Source organism: Somniosus microcephalus, chromosome 7, assembly GCF_052327205.1.
Source record: "Somniosus microcephalus isolate GS21.2 chromosome 7, FLI_Smic_1.0, whole genome shotgun sequence".
Taxonomy (NCBI): Eukaryota; Metazoa; Chordata; class Chondrichthyes; order Squaliformes; family Somniosidae; genus Somniosus; species Somniosus microcephalus.
Genome location: NC_140993.1, coordinates 37,315,938 through 37,342,058, shown reverse-complemented (window position 1 = coordinate 37,342,058; position 26,121 = coordinate 37,315,938). Strand labels below are relative to the sequence as shown.

General features: G+C 42.3%; 1 protein-coding gene across 4 annotated transcripts in view; it reads left to right on the top strand.

Moving 5' to 3' along the window:
* The window catches only part of LOC147114612 (polyamine-transporter SLC45A4-like), a 98,866-nt gene that overhangs the window by 32,908 nt on the left and 39,837 nt on the right, over positions 1-26,121 (top strand). For all 4 annotated transcript variants that reach the window (XM_085992430.1, XM_085992432.1, XM_085992431.1 and 1 more), the window contains exon 2: positions 9,991-10,529. In XM_085992430.1, the coding sequence (XP_085848556.1) occupies positions 10,307-10,529 (223 nt within the window). In that variant the 5' untranslated portion in view covers positions 9,991-10,306. The remainder of the gene's footprint in view (positions 1-9,990; positions 10,530-26,121) is intronic.

The following is a 26,121-nucleotide window of genomic DNA, read 5'->3' as shown; positions in this document are numbered from 1 at the left end:
CAAATTTACTTATTGCAGCTCTGGACTAAATACTGCGTACTTAACTTAAAAATTGTTAACTTTCAAGAAATTAGTCTTGATCTTATTGAATGGCGGAGCAGGCTCGAGGGGCCGATTGGCCTACTCCTGCTCCTATTTCTTATGTTCTTATGTAGTCTCTTAATGAGAACTGTATTGAGTAGCTGCTGCAATTTTTGTTTCCCTCTGTTTAAAGTGGGTGGGAGGGAAAGGCAAATTGAAGCTGGCAGGTTGCGCAAGTGGGCAAATCTGGCAGGTCTATTTAAGGAAGATCAGTTAATAAATTTCTTGTATGGCAAGTAAAAGATATGCACGTTAACAGGGTTTTTAAGAGGTGTTCTGGTAATCTAAATTGTGATAGCAAAACTGAGTTACCGTTTGTAACCTTTCCAACTTTATTTTTGTGGATAAGCCAATTGGAGTGTAATATGGATCTAGGTAGGCTTGGTGCACTCGGTATATGCGATGACTGCATATCTTTAGTTTGGATTTATAAGTAAGCAGGGATTTCTCTGAACCTGATGACATGCCTGCTCCAATAGCATCACTTTATTCTGATGTCATAACTCGTACTAGTATAGCATTTTGTACTGTAATGTGTGTAAATGACGTGATATACATTTCCACTTCATGGGTTTTTTATGCCAGGCTTTGTATAGATGAAAATTACTCTTGTACCTTGGGTCCATTCTGGTTCTTGCTAAAAGAAACTTCCTTAAATGTGCAATTTGAAGAGGTAGTTTAATGCATGCTGTTTAACTGGAATGTCAGCCAATATACAATGGTTTAACATCATTAAGTTGTGGCATAAGATAGTATAGTAAAGGGATTGAACTATGTTTGAGCAAGATATATGATCTGTAGAATGGAAAATGGGTTACTGAAGGTTAATTTCTGTTTTACTTTCTGGCAAGGCACCGTGTAATTGAAGTAGACTTCTACGTCATTCAGTGACTACTTAAATAAGACACTTGCTAAGCCAGGAGCGTGCTAATTAATTGATGTTTATTGGGTAAAACCCAAGTTAAGAATTCTACTCCAGAAAGTAACTTGGTGAATTAAGGATGTTTGTATCTTTTCTGGGTTCATGATGCCAGAAGTATCTTGACTACCTTTGTGATCAATTTCTAGTTTTTAATTGTAGATGGCTTGCATGTGCTCATATAGCAATTGTTGCTGGATCCGCATTCTGCATGAGACATTGATTGTTCGAAGCCGCTTGTTCGTTTTTGTGTGGAGGTTGGGCCCACAGACTGTCTGAGCTTGAAATCCTTATCCTTAAGTATGTTGTGCCCAACCTTCACGCAGCAGCATCTAGAGTTCATAGCAAAATACTGTGGATGTTGGAAATCCGAAATAACAACAGAAAATGTTGCCTGACCTGCTGAGTTTTTCCAGCATTGTCTGTTATTTCTAGAGTTCATAGTTGCTGGTTCGAGTACTTTCTACTTGACCACAGTCAAAATGCTGAGTGTGTCTTGATACAGTTTTTGTAATTGTATGTAGTAAATTTGCATTAAGACCTCAAGTCAGCTGAATTACTCCTACACCCAAATATTTTAATTTATATGGGCTTTTTTTCCCCCATCCCCAAAATTCTGGATGGGAGTGGGAATTGTGCCAGGGAGCCAATTCCAGCTGTTCTCAAACATCTGCTACTCAGTTGCTTCCAAAATAATTGCTGCACCCCAACCTGATTTTCCTCCCTGCCCCCGCCCAGCACTATTAGTGAGGTGAGCACTATTAGTGAGGTGAGCACAATTAGTGAGGTGAGCACTATTAGTGAGGTGAGCACAGTTACTGAAAAAGCAGTCATCTGTTTAAAACTGCTCGAGCAGGAATGGCTGATCTCAGATTTTCCACTTTAAAAAGTGATGGCAGATATTTAATATGTCTGCCCATATTTGAACAAACATAAGTAAATTGTAGGTTAATGATGAGAAAATGTTATTGGACACACTTCCTGTCTTTACAGCTATAGCATTTTTGGTGTCTGCCAAGGAGGTGAGGTGGACCAAAATGGATGGACTCAAGTGCCTAGTGCAATGGATAGTAGAGCAATGCAATAAATTAGACAGATATTCAAAAAAAATTCAGTTGGCACTGAGGTGCATCATGCTGAGTTTTGGCCTGTCCTGCCTGGATCTGTATACATGTAATTTTACAGAACATAACACTGGATGGCATTGAAAGATAGATTTTAGTCCAACATACAGGAACTGATGCCAATTGCAACATCCCTATTGCCATGGTTTTTTTTATAGTGCCGTGGGACTGGGGTGCTGCTGGCCGTGCTTCATTTATTGCCCATCCTTAGTTACCCTGTAACGGTCTTGGTGGACCATCTTGAACTGCTGCAGTCCCTGTGGTGATTGTGCTTCCACATGGTGTTAGGTCGGTGACTCTTGGATTTTGATTGGGCAATGTTGAAAGAACCGAGACCTGTCCAAGGCAGGATGGTGTGTGGCTTCAGAGGGGACTTGGTGCTGGTGTTCCCTTGATATTGCTGCTCTTGTCCTTCTAGGTGGTAGGTTTTGCAGGGCTGGAAGCTGCTGTTGAAGTAAATTTGGTAATTTCCTTCAATGCATCCTGTACATACTACATTATCATAACCACAGTATGCTGGTCATTGGACATAGCAGCCAATGGTAAGGTGCCAATAAAGTGAACTGCTTTGTTTTTGATGGTGTCAAGCTTCTTGAGTGTTGCAGCTGTATCCATAGAGGAAGTGGCAACTATTCCATCTTGCCAGGGAAGTGTCCTTGGACTAACCATCTTCAGCTACTTCAACAGTGACGTTTGCTCTCATCATTAAGTCAGGAGCAGGGCTGTTTATTGATAATTTCAGTGTTCAGCTCCATTTGCAACTCCTGATAAAGTAGCTCTTGACAGCCTACAGAAAGGCCTGGATAACATCCAGGCTTGGGCTAACATCCAGGCTTGGGCTAACAAGTGACTTGTTGGAGAACGTTACCTGCCCATCTCCCCTGACATTCAACAGTACCACCACATCTTGGGTGCCACTCTTAAACAGAAGCTTAACTGGATCATTCATATCAACACCATGGCTACATGGTCAAGGTAGAGACTTGGTGGTCTGCAACAAGTGCCTCACTTCCTGACACATCACCATCTGCAAGACTCAAATCAAGAATGTGATGGAATACTCACCACTTAACTTAGATGGGTGCAGCCACAACAAAACTACAGAAGCTTGACACCATCCAGGGCATATCAGTTTGTCGATCGGTGCCCCTGTCACTTAGACTCAGTGCAGCTACAGTGTGCCGATGGTGGATACTATGTACAGGATACAGTGCAGTACCTCCCTCCCCGCAACCTCTACTACGGAGAAGGACAACAGCAGCAATGTTATGGGAATGCCATGAACTCCAAATTGCATACCATCCATTGGGTCAATATCCTGGAATTCCCTACTTAAATCATCATTGGACCACGATCAGAACAACAGCTCAAGGAGAAGGCCCACAAGCACCTCAGGGCTGTTGGGGATGGGCAGTAAAGTTGCCTTGCCTGTGTCTCCCATCTTGAGAACAAATAAAAAATGTACAATGAGGAGCAAAATACTGCAGATGCTGGAAATCTAAAACAAAAATGGAAAATGCTGGAAATGCACAGCAGGTTAATCAGCATTTGTAAAGAGAACAGGCTAGCCAACATTTCAGGTTGGTTTTGCTGCTTCAATTTTTGAGGGCTGCTATTCTCCCACCATTTGCATTGAGCTCCTGTGTCCCGGTCTAGATGAGGACTGTGATTAGGTCTGGAGCCACGTGCTTCTGGTAGAACCCAAACTGATCATCGGTGAGTTTGTGATACTTGATGGCGCTACAACTCTGCCAATCACTGAGTATAAAGGAAGGCTAATTGGCTGGGTTAGATTCATGTTTACATTCATGATTCGTGTGGGTAGGACATACCTAGACAACTTTTCAACATTGTCCAGTAAATACCAGTGTTTTAGGAACCGGTCCAGCTACACTGAGAATTGTCGAATGTAGAAGCAAGGAAGATGAGTTGGGCAAGGAATTAATTTTGTGATGTTTTTAGACTGTTGGTATACAAATTTAAACAATTGGGTGTATACTGTAGAGGTATCTCTGATTGCTTTTCCAGTATTTTTTTCTTAAAAGTCTTAATTATGAACCCAGAAATTGGTTCGCTTAAGCCTCTAATGCTGCTGATGTGTTTGCAAACACACCCCTGGGATGATGTATATGAAAACATATTAAGAACTTGATGGTTCCAGTGCAGTCACAGCTCTTGGTCTATCATCTTTGGATTAGGTTCAGGCTCCAAGGTTGTAATCTAAATCTTCTTTTGGGTGGCTGACCATTCTACAACCTACTAGCACTGTTATTTATAAATACTTATTTATATATTTGAGTACCTGATGAGAGGGAACAGTTAACAATGTCGACTAACGTGGGCACCAGAAAAGGAAGTTGGGTGGTCAGCAGTTTGGTGGGAATGGGGTCGAGGGAGCAGGAAGTGGTCTCATGGACAAGGTGAGCGCAGAGAGGTCATGAGGGGAGATTGGAGAGAAACTGGAGAAAGATGTGAGTTCAGGGCTAGGGCAGGGGGGCACTTTGGAGGAAGTTTGGCCAGGGAAGGAAGGGAAGTGGCAGAGGCAGCCGAATGGATGGTCTCGATCTTAGAGAGAAAGAAGCCCATGAGCTCCTCACACTTGTTGTCGGAGGTGAGGGTGGAGGAGACAGGGGAGAGGGGTTTAAGAAGATGGTTAGCAGTAGAGAATAGAAGCCGGGGTTTATCTTCACTATTCCAGAATGATCCTGGAATAGTGAACAATTTTGGCAGACAAGAGCAGGACCCGATAATGCTTTGTGGTCCAGCCAGATCTGGCGGTGAATGGCTAAACAGTTGTCCGCCATATCTATTCAAGTCTCTGTCACTTGGACTTAAGGGAGCGAAGATGAGGGCTGTACTGGGGAACAGCCAGAGTGAGAGAGTATAATTGTTTTAATATGTGAACAGATAAACCCAGTCAAAGAAACCTGTGATACGAAGGTTTTCTTCATGATGCCACACTGAGAGTAATATTTGGAAAGTAGTGTTTCCTTTGTGAAACTGCTGTGACTCTTTATATATTGCCTCTTTGTATTTGCTTATGCACTTGGAACTGTATACAGGCAACACATTTTGTGTTTTTTTTTTGCATGTTTCTCCTGATCAAAATTACTTGATTGTCGAAAATCCTCAAATACAAAAGTGAAGCTTGGCTATATTGAAAGTGCTGCGACAGCTAAACCGGTTTATTGCAAATTAGCAGTGTAAACCGAGGAAACTCAGCAGTCACTGCCTTGGTAGTCATTCTCAGAGCTGTGCCATAATGGTCGGAAAAATTCTAATTTAGTGGAAATGGCTAGTGATAAACCTCATTTGAAGTCACAACCCCATCCTGTAACCATTATTATGGCTTTGATGGTCTTGACGTTGAACTTCCATTTACCATAGATTTCAGTAATGTATTTCAGCACAGCTGATGAGGAAGATGCACATGGTATAGATTGATTGCTCGATTTAGAATATCTTTCTAAATGAAAATGATTGCAGAAGTAAGTCCTGAATCCAAATTATTCTCCCCTGGCCAGTTTATGTAACGCACTCCATTTATCAGGATTCAACTACAAGCTGTGAACAAATCTAGCTTGGAATTTGTTTTGGTGAGTCACCAAAAGTCTGAGCTTTATACAAAAAATGTTCTATTCTTATAAATAATCTATGGTATAATTTAAATATTACATGAACCAATCTCTGGTACAAGTAGAGTCCTGGGAGTAAGCACTTTGTCCATCTGCGTTGAGAATCAAGATGGCGACCGAGATGGTCCAGTGCTAGCGTGCTCTCCCTGCTTTGGGCGGCCCGCTCGCTCCCGCAACCGGAGCGAGGTGTTCGGCGAGTCTGGCGGAGGCAGCGCAGCGCATCGAGCAGCAGCCACGTCGACCCACTAGAGCTCGTCGGCCGGCAGCTCCTCAGCGGGAAGGCATTCCGACTGGGAGGCGGGGAGCCGAGCATGGCCAGAGGCCGGACCGGAAGCGGGAGAAGCAGGCCCCGGGCCGTCGGACCGTGGAGCTGGCGACTGTGAGGTGGAGGCCGCGGCGACCGGAGGATGTGTTCGGCGAGTCAGGCGGAGGCAGCACAGCGCATCATGCAGCAGCCACGACGACTCGCAGTCCGACTGGGAGGGGAGCCGGGAATGGTGGCCAGAGGGTGAGCGGGAGAAGCAGGCCACCACACATGGAGCCGTGGTGATGAGGAGGACGGAGCAGCTGAGGGACATCGTGCTGCCACTGGATGCCAAAGAATTGACTTTCTGAACACGGCGCTGTAAGAATAGCTGACGTGTCCCCACGGGGAGTAAGCATTCCATTGTACTAGTTACATATGGCAAATAAAATTGAATTGAATGTTGTAAGTGGGATCTGGAGTTGGGAGAGGGATGGTAACTACCTGAGTGGTATAAGGACTTCTAAAGTGAAAATTTGAGTGTTGGAATTGGATGCAGAGCAGGAAGGAAGTGCTAAGTACACTGGCTGATATTATACACAAGTGAGAGAAACTTTTTAAAGTCGAACAACCTAACTAAATCCAATATTGGCGCCACAGGGAGGGAAAGTGATGCCGTTCCTGCTAGATATGAGTTCTGAGCACCTTGTGTTGGCTTGGACAAACGCATCTGTGGGAAAGTCGCCATCTCTGCTTGAGCTTACAATCTTACTTGAAGGAAATGGAAACGATTGGACACATGAGTTTTTCAAGCAAGGGTTTGCGAGGGTAGTCACATCACTGAGCGATGGGGAGCAGTCAGTGGAGGGGGAAAGACATTTGACTATCCGAGGGGTAGGGAAAAGGCAAGAATGAGTTCAGAACAAGAGTGCTCAGAGCTCCCATTCTCAACAGATTTGAAGCTGTAGCTTCCTGTGGAGAAATTGAGGACTGTGGGCAGGGCCATCAAATAAATATCAATAGCGCCAACAAAGCAGAGATGGCTCGAACCTTGTTACGTTTAGGTGTGTAGTACAGACTCATTGTGGGAATGAAATAGATTACAAAAAATGACAGAAGTATTTAGTAAGTACTTCATATTGGTCTTTACTAAAAAAGGAAAGACTTGTATTTTTATAGTGCCTTTCATGACCGCAGGACATCCCAAAGTGCTTCACAGCCAATGAAGAAAAGGATATCTGAAGAGGTGAATGCTGAAGTGATTGAGTGCAAAATGAGCAATTGTGATGAATAAAAGTAAAATATTAGATAAGTTGGCTAAAGGAAGACACAACACCAGTGCACAACAATACGTCTCTGGGTCCTGAGGGAGATCGGGAAGTAAATTGCAAAGGACTGAGAAATTGTATTTCAGGGTTCTATTGAGTTGCTTATGTGCTGGAAGACTGGGAACTGGCCAATTTTAGTACCCATTTTTAAAAAGGAGGCAGCTACTCTGGTTAATTACAAGTAGTCGGTTAGCTTGACATCTGTGGTACGGAAAATTTTCAAAACTATAAGAATGAAATTACCACGTAACTAGATAAAAGTAACTGGCACAGATTCGAGACAATTGTGCTCGACAAAGGGGACTTTAGGAACACCTTTGACAAGACACCACGTGGATGCTTAGTAGAGAAGATCAAGGGGCATGGAATTCGGGGCAGGATATGCAATACACGGCGCTGTATGAATAGCTGACGTGTCCCTACGGGGAGTAAGCATTCCATTGTAATTGTACTTGTACTTGTACTGGTTACATATGGCAAATAAAAATTGAATTGAGGATAGCAAACTGGAATTGAAATTGGTTAGAAGGGAAAAGGCAGAGTGGGAGTTGGGCAGTTTTTATGGTGGCTGGTAGTGGTGTCCCACTGAGTTCGGTTTAGGGGCCACGTCTGTTTGCAATGTATATCAATTATCTGGATATAGGCCTAGAGGAGTTGTGTTGCAGAAGATGCCAAAATAGGAGGTATAATTTATTATTTAATAGTGGCAGCTGGTGACTTTTTTTGACAGATGAGGCAGAGCTTTACATGCCTAACCAAGCCTGCATGTCACCGTGACCATGGAACCCACTGCGCAATGCATTTTATTTTCATTAGAACAGTGCAGATTGTGAGAGGATATGGAATAAAATTATGAAAGGAAGGAACAGGGTAGACAGAAGCAGCCTGTTTCCAGTAATTGAGAGGTCTAGAACATGGGCAATAGATATATTAAATGTAAAAGAATTGGAACGGAGAGCAAGAGAAATGTCTTCAGAGTTGAGGCTGTGGAATTCACTTCCAGGGTTAGTGGTTGAAGAAGAAACTATTAGATTAGTTTGGATAGGTCCATGAAAGAAAAGACAATAAAGGTACATCAGAATGGTAAATGCGATTTAAAACTATTCTCCTGTGGAGCGTAAATGCTAATATGGACTAGTTGGGCCAAGCGGCTTGTTTGTGTTGTAACTTATATGTCAGGCTCATTGAGTTTTCGAATTATAATAAGTGTTGCCAATTTAAAGAAAACAAACCTCCTTTAATGTTCAGACAGCACATACTGGTGCAGAAAGGATCAATATCATTTAGTTAATGTAGAACCTACAACAACAACTACTTGCATTTATATAACACCTTTTTAATGTAGCAAAAGGTCCCAAGATGCTTAAGAGAGTTATCTCGTGGCATGGTGTCAAAAAATTTTGCTGGTACCAGGTCAGGTGACTAAAAGCGTGGTCAAAAGGTAGGTTTTAAGGAGCATCGTAGAGAGGCGGCGAGGTTTAGGGAGGGAATTCCAGAGCTTGGGGCTTAAAATCAGGGATGCGCAAGAGATCACTAAGGCTTGCAGGGCTGGAGAGGTTACAGAGATAGAGGCCAAGGAGGGATTTGAAAACAGGATGAGGATTTTAAAATTTGAGGCGTTGCCAGACTGGGAGCCAGTGTAGATCAGCAAGCCCGGATTATGGGTGAATGAGGCTTGGTGCGAGTTGCAATTCACGTAGCAGGGTTTTGGATGAGTGCAGGTTTATGTAAGCTGGAAGATCATTGGAATATTCAAGTCTAGAGTTAATAGCGGCATGCATGAGGGTTTCAGCAGATGAGCTGAGCCAGGGTCAGAGTCGGGCGTTGTTATGGAGGTGGAAGTGGGCAGTTTTGGTGATGGAGTGGATATGTGGTTGGAAGCTCATCCCCTTGTCAAACACAACACCAGTGTTGTGAATGGTCTGGCTCAGCTTCAGACAGTTGCCAGGGAACAGGGATGGAAACAGTGGCCAGAGAATGGAGTTTGTGGCAGGGACCAAAAACAATGGCTTCAGTCTTCCCAATATTTAGTTGAAGGAAATTTCTGCTCCTCCAATACTAGATGTCGGACAGGCAGTGGGTCAAATCATACTGTGGAGGGGTCAAGGGAGATGGTGGTGAGATCGAGCTGAGTGTCATCAGCGTACATGTGGAACCTGATTTCAGATGATGTCACCGAGGGGCAGCATGTAGACAACCTATGTAACTCTTGATAAAGATCATGTTGAGTATCTACAATGAAGCTTTACAAAATACTCCCTGCTACTGGAGCTCTTTCCCAAAAATATAGTCTCTATATGCTGAAGTTCAGATGTAGAATAAGCGCTTGCACAGGTTACTGGAGCACATGTTGGGCAATGTAAATCTCTGATTTGCTCATGGACGCCACAGTTTCTTGATGCCTTACTCTGCTCTCGACGACCAAAGTCAAATTTTGAGATGTCTGTCCTTTATTGCAGTTGGTTATAGTTACAACTTTTGGGATCCAGTGCTCTGCTATAGCTTCTAGTTTACCTTAAAATAGCTTTTATAATACTTTAATGTAGGTATCTTTTAAAACCTATCTGCATATCTTCCAGCATAGACACGATGGGCTGAATGGCCTCCTTCTGTACTGTATCATTGAGATTCATTTTTTCTTCCCTTTTTTATGTTGCAGAACAGTCGCTCGATGGGGAGTAACAGAGGACCTCTTTGTGTCGCCTTCCCATCTCTATACTGCAAAGAAAACACCTCTTCTATAATGAAACTAGTATTAACTGAATGGCAATTAATATGGATTTTTAATAGACAATAAACAAGCCATAATTCAAAGTTTCTACCAAATAGCTTTTCTTTTGGTGCATGGTTTTTTGAATACATTTGAAGGAAATTGTGGAAGAAAAGTACTAAGCCTACAACTGAAACAGAAAACTAGAGGAAAAGACTTCATTTAAGCTTTTACCCCCAAAAAAGCGCATATTCTATATATTTTTATGGCAGCAATGGCTCCACAGAAGGATGACACAGAATCTATGCAAGCGCAAGAATTAACCACAAAATTGAAAAAGAAGGAAGATAAGGATGAAACTGTTAGTGAGGGGTCCATCGATCACATTCCTGTCAAATTATGGGTGATGCACGGTGCAGTGATGTTTGGCAGGGAGTTCTGTTATGCTATGGAAACTGCCTTGGTAACACCAGTATTGTTGCAGATAGGTGAGTGCTAAGAATCTAAGCAAGACTATAAAATGCCTCTGCAAATGTCTTTCTATAATTCAGCAGATCAGCTATATGGACCTAAAATATTGGGACTAGGCTGGTGTTATTTATACATGCGTAGGCTATTTCTACACACACTGACTGTTTACACTTTATGTAATAGGACAACTGATTTAAGAATAATGCAGTAAATATCTGCAGCCTTACTACAGCAAGTATGCATACCACTTTTTAGAAACAAATTTTGCATTTTGAATAAGAAAACACAAAATTCCCAAGACCTTGCAGGTGATATTCTGTATTGCTCTCACAGGAAACTTTCTGGTATCCGGCACTGATGGGACCGAGCTGGTGCCGTACCATCAAAACTGCCGTAGAAACCAGCGCTAATGTTAAAACATACGGAGCTTTTGAGCTCCGTGTGAATCAACAAACCCTGTTGCTTAGCAACAGCTTCAAAACAGTCGGCCGCAGCTTAAAAGCGTCTCTGTAGCTAAGCAACAGCTTCAGCTAGACCTTGCAGAGCCTGACTGGAAAAAAAAAGCAACGAGAAGAAAAAAAACTTATAGGAAACGGCTCCTGAATTTTGCCGGTAGATAGCGCTTTCTGGACATTTAACCTCCGGTTAAACAAAAGTTTCCTGTATTTACCGATTTTAATGTCACTTATGCCTCCAGGGTTTTAGGATTGCATCTGGACATACTACCCAGTCTAATACCACTATTGAGAAGATCACAACTGTACTTTTCTCCTGCATATTTTTATTTCTAAATAGAAATTTGATTTACAGTTCTTGATGAATACCCAATTTTTTGAACTTTTTTTCCATTTCTGCAAACACTGGCTGAATTCACCAAGCAGAGAAACTGTGTTGCTTGCTATTTAGCTTGTTTACTTCCAATATCTTCGGTATAGTAATTGCTAACTTGCAGTCAATTATTATATATTGGTCTCCATGATTATTGTGTGTAGTAGGATTTTAATCTTTGTAGGTAATTATACAGGGAGCCTGATCTAAATGTAGCAGAAGCTTAATGTTTATAGTAAGAATTAGCACGGCTGGGAGTACTTCTAATATTGTATTTTTATTAGCAACAATCTTTCAAATGTAATTTAAATAAATGGGGCAGCAGTTGGGTTTGCTCCGTTAAATAGCCAAATTGCAATTGCTGCCTTTGTGACGTTGCTAAAGAGGATCTTGTAATGAATACAGTAGAGAAGTTCCCTTAACAACTAACCCAGTAATACTGCAAAAAATGTAGCATCTTGAATTAGGAATGATGGTTAAAAGAGCTCTGACCTTTATAGTTAACCAGTAACTAATCTCTTTTTGATAAAACAAGATTATGTTGCTACCTTTTATAATTTAGATATCCATTAGTGTGTGTGTTCTCTGCACTGAATTAGTTGGTTCTGGAACTGTGCTGACAAGTGAGTCAGTGACTCGACTTTTTTTTTAATAAAAGCATTTGCAGCCTCGCAAATAGTGATCTTTTGGCTCTTGGACCACTCCTGATTTGTATCAAGATTTGGTAAACTGGTATTTCAAAAATGTATTTAGATGTATCATTTTTTCACTTTTTAAAAAAAAACCTGGATTAACTTTACTTTCTCCCATCTCCCATTATTAAGTAATGTGTCATCTACTTGCTTATTTACAACAACAGGTCTGTTGTTGAGCTGTTTCAAGCAAAACATTTCAAAACGGCACATGCCAAAGTAAATAGGCTTGTTCAGAACTTCCTCATGGCTGAATGTGTTTTGGGTGTATGTAGACCTAAAAAATAGTCTTAAATCTGTTGATTCTCAGCTGAGACGTGAGAAATGCATAACACCACCTCCTGGACTACTTCAGCCTTGTCCTGGGAAATAGTATAGGATCTAGTTCCTAGCATTGTTCAGTGTGACTGTGTTGACTTGTTTATGGAAATAGAATTGCCCTGACCTATCGCATTTCAACAATAGAAAAGGGTTGAACAATGCTGGAAAACTTTTTTTTCTTCTATCCTGGTAAATGTTAAGTGAAATAGGGTTAAATTAAATAATGCAGGTAATATTACCTCATAATTTAGCTGACAGTTTAACTGCTGTGATATTACATTGTGATCTTTAGATACCAGATAGATACTATCCATATCCATTTCTGTATTACTAGTATGAAATTATTCATCCCATTGTTTGATCATGGCTACATCAGTACAATTTCAGCAAGTCCCAGTTGAACAAAAGTGAGTTTAGTATGCTAATACAGCTATTGATGTCGATCTGTTGCTATGTCCACCAACGATAAGACATTAATTATGGAAGGTCAAGTGCAGTGGCACAGAATGATGAATGAGACCATTCCAAAACTGCTAGATGATTGATATTCTGGAGTAATTTTGATTGACCGCTGTGCTTGGGGTGACATTGTGGGTATTGCCTTCGCAAGAAGTCGGAGCCTGGTTTTTGCTGCTTTTTGGACAGCTTTATGGCTGTGCAAGCACATCTGGGACTGCCATCCATCTCTTCAGTCCGCTTGAAGCCAGCAGCAAGACTGAGCTGCATCAGTGACTTATTTACATTAAGTAAGCACCAGTGCTTCAATAATTATGTTGAGAAGTTGCTCAGTAGAAACACTTTTTGTTTGACATTTTGAGGAAGTTTGTAAACTACAGTAAATATACTGTTTGTACTGAGTACTGTTCATTTACTGTTAACTAAATTAGTTTAAAGACTGAGCCATGGTTGGATGTCATATATGTTCATCTGTCTACTAAAGACAAGGTTATACAAAGCCAGAATACAGTGGCGAGGGTACTATGTTTGACTGACTTGCTATTTAGTTTTTAGCTAGTTACCATCAAGTAAAACCTCTCAAGTTCATAGGTCAAGGCCACTTGTGGAGTGGTCAGTGACACTAGCATAAAATCCCAAAATGTTAGCAAATGGTTTTAGCTCTTAAACTAGCAGAAAGCTATTACAAATTGATTTTGTGGGAAAAATGCTCAAGGCTAGAGATACGTAAACCACAATGTAGAGAGTTCTGTTTTCTGTACAGTATTATGTAAATAGGGCAATCTGATGCTGTAAATCAAATGCCTAAGATGTAGTCCAGTACATGATTGAACCTGTTGGTAACCACTTCACGTATAAGCTGACTTTCAGCATTTTAGGAGGAGCTTGGACATGATCCCAGTCCTACCTAATTTTGACTCTTTCAACTGGATTGGCTGGGTCTCTCCTCTGCTGTTCCCACCACTAACGGAGATTGCACCACTTTATACTGTAAGGAGAAACTCTTGAGAATGATAGTTCCAGCCTACAGCATATAGAGGCTGCAATTGCTGCCGTTGATGAAGGGAAAGAAGAGACCCGGTGCTTTAGCAGCCAGCGTCTGGTAGGAGGAATGGCAATGGAAAGGGAGCAAATTAATGCTAATAAAAGCAAGGGCAATTAAATGGTAATTGTGGGAACAGTGCTTTGATGGAGGAAGCCTTTGGGATGGAATTGGAAGGGCAGTGCCAGCATTAACTAAAGGAATGCAGAGGGAGTGTGCCAACATGAACTTGGGTGGGGGAGGTGAAGAGCACCAGCTTAACTAGGTTACAGAAGAGTGGCAGTATGAGCTGGGAGGGTTGGAGACGTGAGAATCTCTGAAAGGTTAGTTTTAGATGGGCTGCGCTGAGTCCAAAATGGGTAGAGTGCCTTTGTGAACTTGGGTGCTGGGGGAGCAGTTGGACATAGGAAACTGGTTATCGAGTTAACTGTTAAGTAAGCTGGGCAGGGGCAGATGAAAGGGAATTTTGGTGATGGTGGTCATAATTTGGTTAGATTTAGTGTAGTTATGGAAAAGGACAAAGACCAGGAGTAAAAGTCCTCAATTGGGGAAAAGGCCAATTTTACTAAGCTGAGACGCGATTTAGCAAAAGTGGACTGGAAATAGCTACTTGAAGGTAAATCGGTGTCTGAGAAGTGGGAGGCATTCAAGGAGGAGATAGTGAAGATTCAGAACAAGTATGTTCCCAGAAAGACGGTGGGGCTCCCAAATCTAGAGTCCCCTGGATGTCAAGGGGCATACAGGGTAGGATAAAGAAAAAAGGGAAGCTTTTGTCGGCTACCGAGCGCTCAACACTACAGAAAGCCTAGAGTATAGAAATTGCAGGGGTGAAATTAGAAAAGCAGAGAGGGTATGACAAAAATATTGGAAAGTAAAACCCAAGATGTTTTATAAATACATAAAGGGCAAGAGGATAACTGAAGAAAATTAGGGCCTATTAGATGCCCAAAAGGTAACCCGTGTGTGGAGGCAGAAGATGTGGGTATGGTTCTTCATGAATACTTCATGTCTGTCTTCACTAAAGAGGGATGATACAGACACTAGTTGAGGTGTGAGATATTAGATGAGATAAACAGTGAGAGGAAATATTAATAGGTTTAGCACCTTTTACTGGAATTTTTTGAGGATGTAACTGGTAAAATGGATAAGGGAGAACCAGTGGATGTGGTGTATTTGGACTTTCAGAAGGCTTTCGATAAAGCCCTGCATAAGAGATTAGTGTGTAAAGTTAAGGCATATGGGATTTGGGGGTAAGGTACTGACTTGGATAGAGAACTGGTTGGCAGACAGGAAGCAAAGAGTTGGAATTAACGGGTCTTTTTCCGAGTGACTAGTGGGGTACCGCATGGATCGGTCCTAAGACCCCAGCTATTCACAATATATATTAATGATCTAGACGAGGGAACTAGATGTAATATCTCCAAGTTTACAGACGACACAAAGCTGGGTGGGCGTGTGTGCTGAGGAGGATGCCGAGAAACTCCAGTATGATTTGGACGGTTGGGTGATTGGGCAGATGCAGTATAATGTGGATAAATGTGAGGTTATCCACTTTGGTGGCAAAAACAGGAAGGCAGATTATTATCTGAACGGCAATAGATTGGGAGAAGGGGCAGTGCAATGAGACCTGGGTGTCCTTGTGCACCAGTCGCTGAAGGTAAGCATGCCGATGCAGCAAGCGGTTAAGAAGGCAAATGGTATGTTGGCCTTCATAGCGAGAGGGTTCGAGTACAAGAACAAGGATGTCTTGCTGCAGTTGTACAAGGCCTTAGTGAGACCACATCTTGAGTATTGTGTGCAGTTTTGGTCGCCTTATCTGAGGAAGGATGTTCTTGCCATGGAGGGAGTGCAGTGACGATTCACCAGACTGATACCTGGAATGGCAGGAATGACGTATGAGGAGAGATTGGGTCGATTGGGCCTATACTCGCTGGAGTTTAGAAGAATGAGAGGGGATCTCATTGAAACTTATAAAATTCTAACAGGACTAGACAGGCTGAATGCAGGAAGGATGTTCCCGATGGCCGGGGAGTCCAGAACCAGGGGTCACAGTCTAAGGATAAGGGGTAAGCCATTTAGGACCGAGATGAGGCATTTCTTCACCCAGAGAGTGGTGAACCTGTGGAATTCTCTACCACAGAAGGCAGTGGAGGCCAATTCATTAAATATATTCAAGAAGGAGTTCGATATATTTCTTAAGGCTAAAGGGATCAAGGGATATGGGGAGAAGGCAGGGACAGGGTACTGAATTTGGATGATCAGCCATGATCTCATTGAATGGCGAAGCAGGCTCGAGGGGCCGAATGGCCTACTCCTGCTCCTATCTTCTATGTTTCTTTGAAAGTAGATAAATCACTAGGCCCGGATGAAATGTATCCCAGGCTGTTAAGAGAAGCAAGGGAGGAAATAGCAGAGGCTCGGCCCATCATTTTCCAATCCTCTCTGGCTACAGGGCTACTGCTAATGTAGTACCGTTGCTTAAAAAGGGAGAAAGTGATAAACCGAGTAGTTCAGCCTAACCTCAGTGGTGGGCAAATTATTGGGAAACATTCTGAGGGACAGTATAAACGTCATTTAGAAAGTAATGGATTAATCAAGGACAGTTGTTACGGGAAGGTTGTGTCTGACTAACTTGATTGGCCCGCCTTGTTACCTCAAAATTCAGTGAGGGTAGTGTATTTGATGTAGTCTACATGGATTTTAACAAGGCGTTTGACAAGGTCCCACATGACAGACTGATCAGAAAAGTAAACGCCCATGGGATCCAAGGGAAAGTGGCAAGTTAGATCCAAAATTGGCTCAGTGGCAGGAAGTGGTGTTTCGCAGGGCTCGGTATATGTGATTTAGACTTCACTGTAGGGGACGTGATTAAGAAGTTTGCAGATGATACAAAAAATGGCCATATGGTTGATAGTGAGGAAGAAAGCTGTAGACTGCAGGAAGATATCAATGAACTGGGCAGAAAAGTGGCAAATGGAATTCAATCTGGAGAAGTGAGGTAATGCATTTGGGGAGGGCTAACAAGACAAGAATACGCAATAAACAGTAGGATACTGAAGTGTAGAGGAACATGTGTTGAGTGCATGTCCACAGATACCTGAAGGTAGCAGGACAAGTAGATAAGGTGGTTAAGAAGGCATATGGGATACTTTCCTTTATTAGCCAAGGCCTAGACTACAAGAGCAGGGAGTTTATGCTTGAACTGTATGAAACACTAGTTAGGCCACAGCTGGAGTACTGTGTACAGTTCTGGTCACCACATACAGGAAAGATGTGATTGTACTAGAGAGGGTAAAGAGGAGATTTATGAGGGTGTTGCCAGGACTGGAGAATTTTAGCTGTGAGGAAAGATTGGATAGGCAGGGGTTGTGTTTTTTTTGGGACAGAGGAGGCTGATGGGAGACTTAATTGAGTTGTATAAAATGATTGAGGGGCCTAGATAGTGCATAGGAAGGACCTATTTCCCTTAGAGAGGTCAATAACTAGGGGGCATAGATTTAAAGTAGTATGTTTCTATGATGTGATTGTCTGGTTTGTCTGTTCAATCCAAATGTTTCGGTGGGTGTCATTTAACAGTGTAACTATCCACTTTTTAATCTGAAAGTTTCAAATTCATTTACTCCTCTCATGGCCATTTGTCTTTATTCTTTGTTGGGCTGATTAACAAGTTCCAGATGACTGCCTAGATTCTGATACTGTTACACTGGATTGCTGCTGATGGATTAATTCATTTTCTCTTCTGTAATGAAGTGGTTCACTACTGCAAAATGTTCCTTTTATGGATGTGTTTTAAATTTCTATGTTTAAGTGTAAATGTGCAACCACTCTCTTCAAACCCTGCAATCCAACAGTGTGAATGTGCAGCAAGACTGACTGACTCTGCAGGTATTTGATGTGTCTTCACGCTAATGCTGATCCTGAAAAGCTGTGCAGCCCCGATTGCAGACAATGTGATGAGTTTGAGATTGTTGAATCTTAGCAATAGTGACTACACTAGAAGTGTCATCATCTCAAAAGGACCCAAATTAAAATTGTATTACTTCGAATTCTGCACTCGTAACCTACAGTGCTATCCACTATTAGTTAATGTCTATTGTTTTGAGAAATATTTGGCTAAATCTGTTTGAGATTTGTCATGTTTTTAACCTGCATAATTATGGTGAAACTTCATTAAGTTTGGGATTTAAGTTTTGCGTGGTCAGCAGCTTAAGTTCAGTGAAATGCTTATGTTCAGCTTGCTAGATTCAAAAAGGACACGTGTTGGTAGCATGTCGATAATATTGAAAAGCATATTTTTATTGGGATTTTCAGGATTTTATTAATCATGAGTCCGTTTTGTTAAGACCGTTTTCTGTATAACGCAGCGAAAGGTGGGAAACTATGGGCCAGATTTTCCTGTAAAAATGACTGAGGCTCACCGTTCTTTATATACAAATCGGACAGCAACTTCTGGTTACTGCACATGTGCAACACGGAAATCCAGAAGTTGCTTTCAGAGATGCCCTGCTCCTCCAAAAGCTTCCAAATAATGGCATTTCACTGTCTGAGTCACCATTTAAATGCATTGAATGGTGTGAAGTTACTGCACTTGCCTCATAGATACAGACTAAACTTGCCTCCCAAAAAATCAGGACTCACCCATTCCAGTTACATACCCTTTTAGTGCCGTGGTAAATCTTAATTACTGACAAACAACCACTGAAAATTTACATTTTTATGGAATCTAATTTCTTCAGCTTTTAATTATTGCCAGAGATTTTTAATGTAAATAAAAATGCATTTTTCTCACTCCCTCCCTTAAAATCCAATTTTTCTTTCCCTCATTTTGCTTTCTGTACTTGATTTGACATTGAATTCACTATTCTAACTGATGCTTTTTTGGTTCTGACTGTGCTGCTCATTAACAATTCTGATTGGTTAAGGAGATACAGTTGCTTGCCCTGTTCACACAGCTCCCAAATTCCTGGATCACTGGGTCTGCTTCTGGGGAAGGTGGGACCTGGTACAAATTGGACGGGTTGCACCTGAACCGGAACGGGACCAACATCCTTGCGGGAGGTTTGCTAGTGTTGTTGGGAGGGTTTTAAACTAACTTGGCAGGGGGATGGGATACGAGTGGAGCTATAGTAGGGGGTGATGCACAGCCAAATATAGAGGAAAAAACAAGTCAGCCTGGAGGGCAGAGCAAATATGTAATGGCACAAGGGAGTATGGCAAGGCTGGATGCCATTTATTTTAATGCAAGGAGTCTTGCGAGTAAGGCTGATGAATTGAAGGTGTTGATGAACACATGGGAGTATGGTATTGTTGCTATCACAGACATGGTTGAGGGAGGAGCAAGATTGGCAGCTCGGTATTCCAGGGTATAGAATCTTCAGGCGAGACAGAGGGGGGTGTAAAAGAGGGGGTGTCGCAATATTAATCCAAGGAGTCAATTACTGCTGTAAGGAGGGATGATATCTTAGCAGGTTCCTCTAATGAGGCCATATGGGTAGAACTTAAAAACAAAAAGGGGCAAGCACTTTGCTGGGAGTGTACTATAGGCCCCCAAAAAGTATGGGGGAGATAGAGGAACAGATATGTAGGCAAAGCTCGGAAGTGTAGAAATAATAGGGTAATAATAATATGGGATTTCAACTTCCCCAATATTAACTGGGATAGTCAGAGTGTGAAAGGCTTAGAGGGTGCGGAATTCTTAAAGTGCATCCAGGAGAGCTTTTTGAGCCAGCATGTAAAGTCCTACAAGAGAGGGGGCGGTACTGGACCTAATTCTAGGGAATGTAGCTGGGCAAGTGGTAGAAGTGTCAGTAGGAGAGCATTTTGGTGACTGACCATAATTCGGTGAGATTTAGGGAAAAAGACAAAGATGGACTGGAAATAAAGGTTCTAAATTAGGGGAAGGCTGATTTTAATATGATATGGCAGGATCTGGCCAAAGTGGACTGGGATCAGCTACTTGTAGGAAAATCCACATCGGAGCAGTGGGAGTCTGTCAGGAAGGAAATAGTGTACAACGCCAACATGTTCCCGTAAAGGTCAAGGATGGGACCGACAAGACCAGGGAACCCCGGATGTCAAGGAGGAGGTACTAGTGGTTTTAGTGGGCTTAAAAGTTGATAAATCCCCAGGCCCAGACGAGATGTATCCCAGGCTGCTGTGTGAGGCAAGGGAGGAGATTGCAGGGTTCTGTCACAAATTTTCAGAACCTCTCTGGCCACAGGGAAGGTGCCAGAGGACTGGAGGACAGCTAACGTAGTACCATTATTCAAGAAGGGTAGTAGGAATAAACCAGGGAATTACAAGCCAGTGAGCCTAACATCAGTGGTAGGGAAAGTATTGGGAATAAATGCTGAGGGACAGCAATAGTCTCCACTTGGAGAGGCAAAGATTAACCTAGGATAGTCAGCATGGCTTTGTCAGGGGGAGATCATGTCTAACCAATTTGATTGAATTTTTCAAGGGGGTGACTAGGTGTGTGGATGAGGGTAGTGCAGTTGATGTAGTCTACATGGACTTCAGTAAGGTTTTTGACAAAGTCCTGCATGGAAGACTGGTCGAGAAGGTAAGAGCCCATGGGATCCAGGGCAATTTGGCACATTGGATGCAAAATTGGCTTAGTGGCAGGAGGCAGAGGGTGATAATCGAAGGTTATTTTTGTGACTGGAAGCCTGTGTCCAGTGGTGTACCGCAGGGATCGGTACTGGGTCCTTTGCTGTTTGTAGTGTACATTAATGATTTAGATATGAATGTAGGAGGTATGATCAGTAAGTTCGCAGATGACATGAAAATTGCTGGCATGGTAAATAGCGAGGAGGGAAGCCTCCGGCTACAGGACGATATAGATGGGTTGGTCAGATGGACAGAACAGTGACAAATGGAATTTAACCCTGAAAAGTGTGAGGTGATACATTTTGTGAGGACTAACAAGGCAAGGGAATACACAATGAATGGTAGGACCCTAGGAAGGACAGAGGATCAGAGGGACCATGGTGTGCATGTACATAGATCCCTGAAGGCAGCAGGGCGGGTAGATAAGGTGATTAAAAAGGCATATGGGATACTTGCCTTCATTAGCCGAGGCATAGAATATAAGAGCAGGGAGGTTATGTTGGAGCTGTACAAAACGCTAGTTAGGCCACAGCTGGAATACTGTGTGCAGTTCTGGTCACTACACTATAGGAAGGATGTGATTGCATTAGAGAGGGTGCAGAGGAGATTCACCAGGATGTCACCTGGGCTGGAGCGCTTCAGCTATGAAGAGACACTGGACAGGCTGGGGTTGTTTTCCTTAGAGCAGAGACGGCTGAGGGGAGACCTGATTGAGGTGTACAAAATTATGAGGGGCATAGATAGAGTAGATAGAAAGGAACTTTTCTCCTTAGTAGAGGGGTCAATAACCAGGGGGCATAGTTTCAAGGTGAGGGGCAGGAGGTTTAGAGGGGATTTGAGGAAAAACGTTTTCACCCAGAGGGTGGTTGGAATCTGGAACTCACTGCCTGAAAGGGTGGTAGAGGCAGGAACCCTCAACATTCAAGAAGCATTTAGATGAGCACTTGAAACGCAATGGCATACAAGGCTACGGACCAAGTGCTAGAAAATGGGATTAGAATCGACAGGGCTTGATGGCCGGCGTGGACAAATGGGCCGAAGGGCCTCTTTCTGTGCTGTATAACTCTGACTCTCTTCCCTGCAACTTGCTGTGCAAAAGCCCATAGAAAGTCTGTGGGCAAGTACAAGTTTAACTGTTTGCCACTCAGTTTTTCAGTACATTTTCCCTCTGTCACCTCCCTGATCCTCACACTTCCAGTTTCACTAATGTGCTTACATTTATACAGTTTCATTGATTAACCAAAGGTTTCCTGAGCTTAGTATTTCTTTCAAAATTGTTGATCAGCAGGTTGGGTATAGTTTTGTAACTTTTATAGAATTTTCATTTGGCCAAAACTTAGTGCAAAACAGCCCACCTAAGATCTCTAATTTCCAGAAGACTTGCAGTTTGCCAGTGGTTGCTTTGAGGCATTTTATCAAGTGCCACAGATCGAAGTCTGTGGACAGTACCCATACGATGCCATGCAGTGTTGTATCATTTAAGTGTGAAGCCTATGTTATGAAAGTGTGTGCAATCTCCTCCCAATAAGGATTTTGAATCTCAATTCCAGGTTTAAAGATCAAGTTCTTACTCAAGTGCATGTCAAACAAGGAAGAAAATGTTTGCAGCAGCACTATGGCATTCCATGAAAAGTGCACTGGATGAGCAGTATTGTGTATTACATGGTTAGGGAAAAGATAAAAGGATCCTTGGACTTCATTCAACATTTGTAGTACTGTATTAATCACAAGCCCACTCGACCGTAGGGTTCAGTAATACTCTGCTACTGTGCAAGACCAATTTTTAGTATGTGACTCGAGTGCAGAAGTGTTTAGGACTGTTGGTCACCCTTATACAACACAGGTTTTGATCCCAGTCAATACCAGCAATAATGCAGATCAGAAGAAACTTCTAAGACTTTTAAAGAACTTTGTCAGTTGTTTTGGCTGCAGAGAACCTCTCTTAGCACATTGCTGACTTTACTAAAATACCTGTGTGGCTCATCTCCAGCTATGACACTTCTCCCTGGGCCACCAGTCCTGACGATATTGGCTGTGTTACAGGCTGATTAATCCATGGCCAGTGAACTTTTGTGTGAAATAAAGGAGGAGTATCCTTTGCAAAGGAGGAGGAGGAAAGGATCTTTGTCGGGCGCAGGAAATTGGGGCCATGGTTAATGCCCAATTTAATGTGCATTTCCTTTACAGTGCAATGACTAGATTGCATTTTCACTAGAAATTCAGATGCTAGAACTTTCTGGGGCTGGTAACATTCATTCACAGACTTGATGTAGGACAGACATTCCCTAACTCTACCTTCCATAGTATATAGTCACTAAAATTAAAATGGAAAATACTGGAAGCGGTTGGAATGTTGACCAGAATCTAAGAACAGATAAGTTCGATGGTCCACACCTGAAATGTTTACCCAGATTTTCCTGCATCAGCGAGATCAGGGACGTACACCATAATTTGGCCGATACCTTCCTCCATAATTTTCCTGCATTTCTAATTCGAATCGCTGCAGTGATCATGGCAACAAATCTGAAGCAACATGGTCATTTTCTTCCAGCTTTCAGATGAATATATTTTATCAGCTCACTAAGCTGGAAGTTTTCAGTCTCTCGGCAGCTTCTCCGTCTCCAAGAGATGGTCAGGCAGGACCAGCTTGCTTGTCTCGGATAATTCAAACTCGTACCTGTAATGGAGTCCATCGTGGTCTATAAAATAACGGCCACAGTTGTCCATGGGAGTCAGCTTGATGTTACTGGAAAATAGATTTGCCAGGAGGGAACCGGAGACACTGACCAGGGAATTAATTGTTTCTGATTTTTTTTTTAATATTATGATTTTTAAACACTCTCTCTCCTGGATTCCGACTTTGATATACTGAGAGAGTGAAGTTGCTATATGACTTAACAACTCCAAAAGGCAACATTCAGCTAGGGATCAGTCTCTAGGAGCTAAGCGAAAGAACTCAGACCAACAACTCTCACTGCTGTCCAATCACCAAGGGCCCTCCGGTGCTATTTTTAAGTCTCGAGTGGCAGCAGCTTAAACTGGCATTAATCCAGACATTTGTGATTGCCATTGATTTTAATAGGGTACCGTGATATTAAGTTCTCATTGTGCTCTAATGGTAGAGCAGTGGAAACATCCCAGGAGGAGTGGCGTCATTAATGGTGTAAGTCTCTTACACTCTTCAACTTTTACAGCGGTTACGGGCCCCTATACCATAGCAAGATGCAAGTCCCGAGGAAAATCTGGGCTGTTACTCATCTGTTCCTTCACAGATGCTGATTGACATCCTAAGTGTTTCCAGCATTTTCTGTGTTTTGATTTCCAGCGTCTTGTTTGTTTTGGCAAGTAATGAGAATTTGAATCTACTATTTAATGGTCGAACTGATAAACTTATTTAGCCTGCTTTTGATGAGTCTTTCAGAAGAACTAATGAAAATCCAGTAGAGGACCTTGTGTGAAACATGCCTTTTGCCTTCACTTGAATATATTGGGTTCCTTCACTTGAATATGTTGGGCAATCTCTATACAAATGGGTCATCAAATAATGGAGATGATGAATAAGTTGAGATTTTCCCAAATAAAAGGAACAAATCGGGAGAGGGAGAGAAAATTCAATTTAAAGCAGTTTCTGCAATTGAAACTAATTTCAATGTAGTTCAATAATTCCTTCCAATAAATGCCCTCTGTTTCTGCCACTTTGTATATCACACTAGCAGGTGCATCCATCTGTTTCCTGTTCAGATTACTAACTGCATTCATGGCCAGTAGTACTAAACTTATCCACCTGCCATTTATCTAGGGGCCAACAGGAAAAGCAACTTTTCTTGCGGCCAAGGAAAATTATGTCATTGTTCTGACCAAGCTGTGAGGGTGGACGGCCAGACTTTACTTCTGTAATGAGTAGGCTGTCGGTCAGCCTGAGTTTGAGTCATTCTCTGTGAACTGGAGAAACACAATAAGTGTTTTCCTGCATCATGGGATTTATGCAGACATTGTTTTCAATCAGCGAATTGATGCTCAATACAGTCACTTATCCTGTGTATGGCATTGTGAGAAAGGCTATTTCAACTAATCCCACTACTTTCCTGTTGTAGTAAAAGATTAGACTTTCCCTTTGATTTTGTTTTTGTTTTGAACGCTCCATTTCCATCAAATTATTGTGTACAATTACCATGAAAGATTTCCAAAAAATGTTTGATAGCTGCTGCTTTAATATGTAGAACGTACTTGTATAACTCACTAAGGTTTCTGACTCTTATATTCACGTGCGTTCAGCTTGAGCTCAAACAGAAATGAAAACCTAAAGCCCTAAAATCTTACAAATTCCACAAAGTTATCATGAAAAAATAATCTTACACAATAACTCCAAGTATCCATTGTTTTCTACCCTCCAGCTAGTTTCTTGTCCATCCCCAAGATTTATCCTGCATCCCCATAACTTTGACCTTGCGCAGTAGCCTTTCATGTGGAACTTATAATGTATTTCCACTCAAGTTGTCACTTGTCAGCCGATTAGGTAGGATCTTTGCATTCTGAATCAATGTTAACTGCAATTTAGTAGATGGTTATGCTACAGATAATCGATTCCATTTATACAACAATTTTTCTGCAATTGCTGTCTATTTTTACACTTTCTGAATATAAACATCGCATCCTGTTTCCAATCTACTGGTACCACCCCTGTGTCTACCGACTCCCTCTTAACTGCTAATGCGCCTCAAATCTCCACCCTAGCACTTAGCGATAAATGCCATCTGTCCCTGGGAATTTTTTCTTTTGAGCCCTTTTAGCCTCTCTGACATCCATCTCATTTATATTGAAGGAATTACTTTTTGCCGAGATCATTTATGTTTGAGGAGATTATGTTGCTTGTCTTCTCTGGTGATTTATTTGAAGGAAGTAGTCATAGAGTCATAGAGTTTTACAGCACAGAAAGAGGCCCTTCGGCCCATCGTGTCTGCGCCGCCCATCCATCCCTGTCCAGTCTAATCCCATTTTCCAGCATTTGGTCCATAGCCTTGTATGCAATGGCATTTCAAGTGCTCATCCAAATGCTTCTTGAATGTTGTGAGGGTTCCTGCCTCCACCACCCTTTCAGGCATTGAGTTCCACATTCCAACCACCCTCTGGGTGAAAAAGTTCCTCCTCAAATCCCCTCTAAATCTCCTGCCCCTTACCCTGAATCTATGCCCCCTTGTTATTGACCCCCCCACTAAGGGGAAAAGTTCCTCTTTATCTACCCTATCTATGCCCCTCATTATTTTGTACACCTCAATCAGGTCCCCCCTCCGCCTTCTCTGCTCCAAGGAAAACAACTCCAGCCTGTCCAGCCTCTCTTCATAGCTGAGGTGCTCCATCCCAGGTAACATCCTGGTGAATCTTCTCTGCACCCTCTCCAAAGCAATCACATCCTTCCTATAGTGAGGCGACCAGAACTGCACACAGTACTCCAGCTGTGGCCTCACCAGCGTTTTGTACAGCTCCATCATAACCTCCCTGCTCTTATATTCTATGCCTCGGCTAATGAAGGCAAGTATCCCATATGCCTTTTTAACCACCTTATCTACCTGCTCCGCTGCCTTCAGGGATCTATGTACATGTACACCAAGGTCCCTCTGACCCTCTGTACTTCCTAGGGTCCTACCACTCATTGTGTATTCC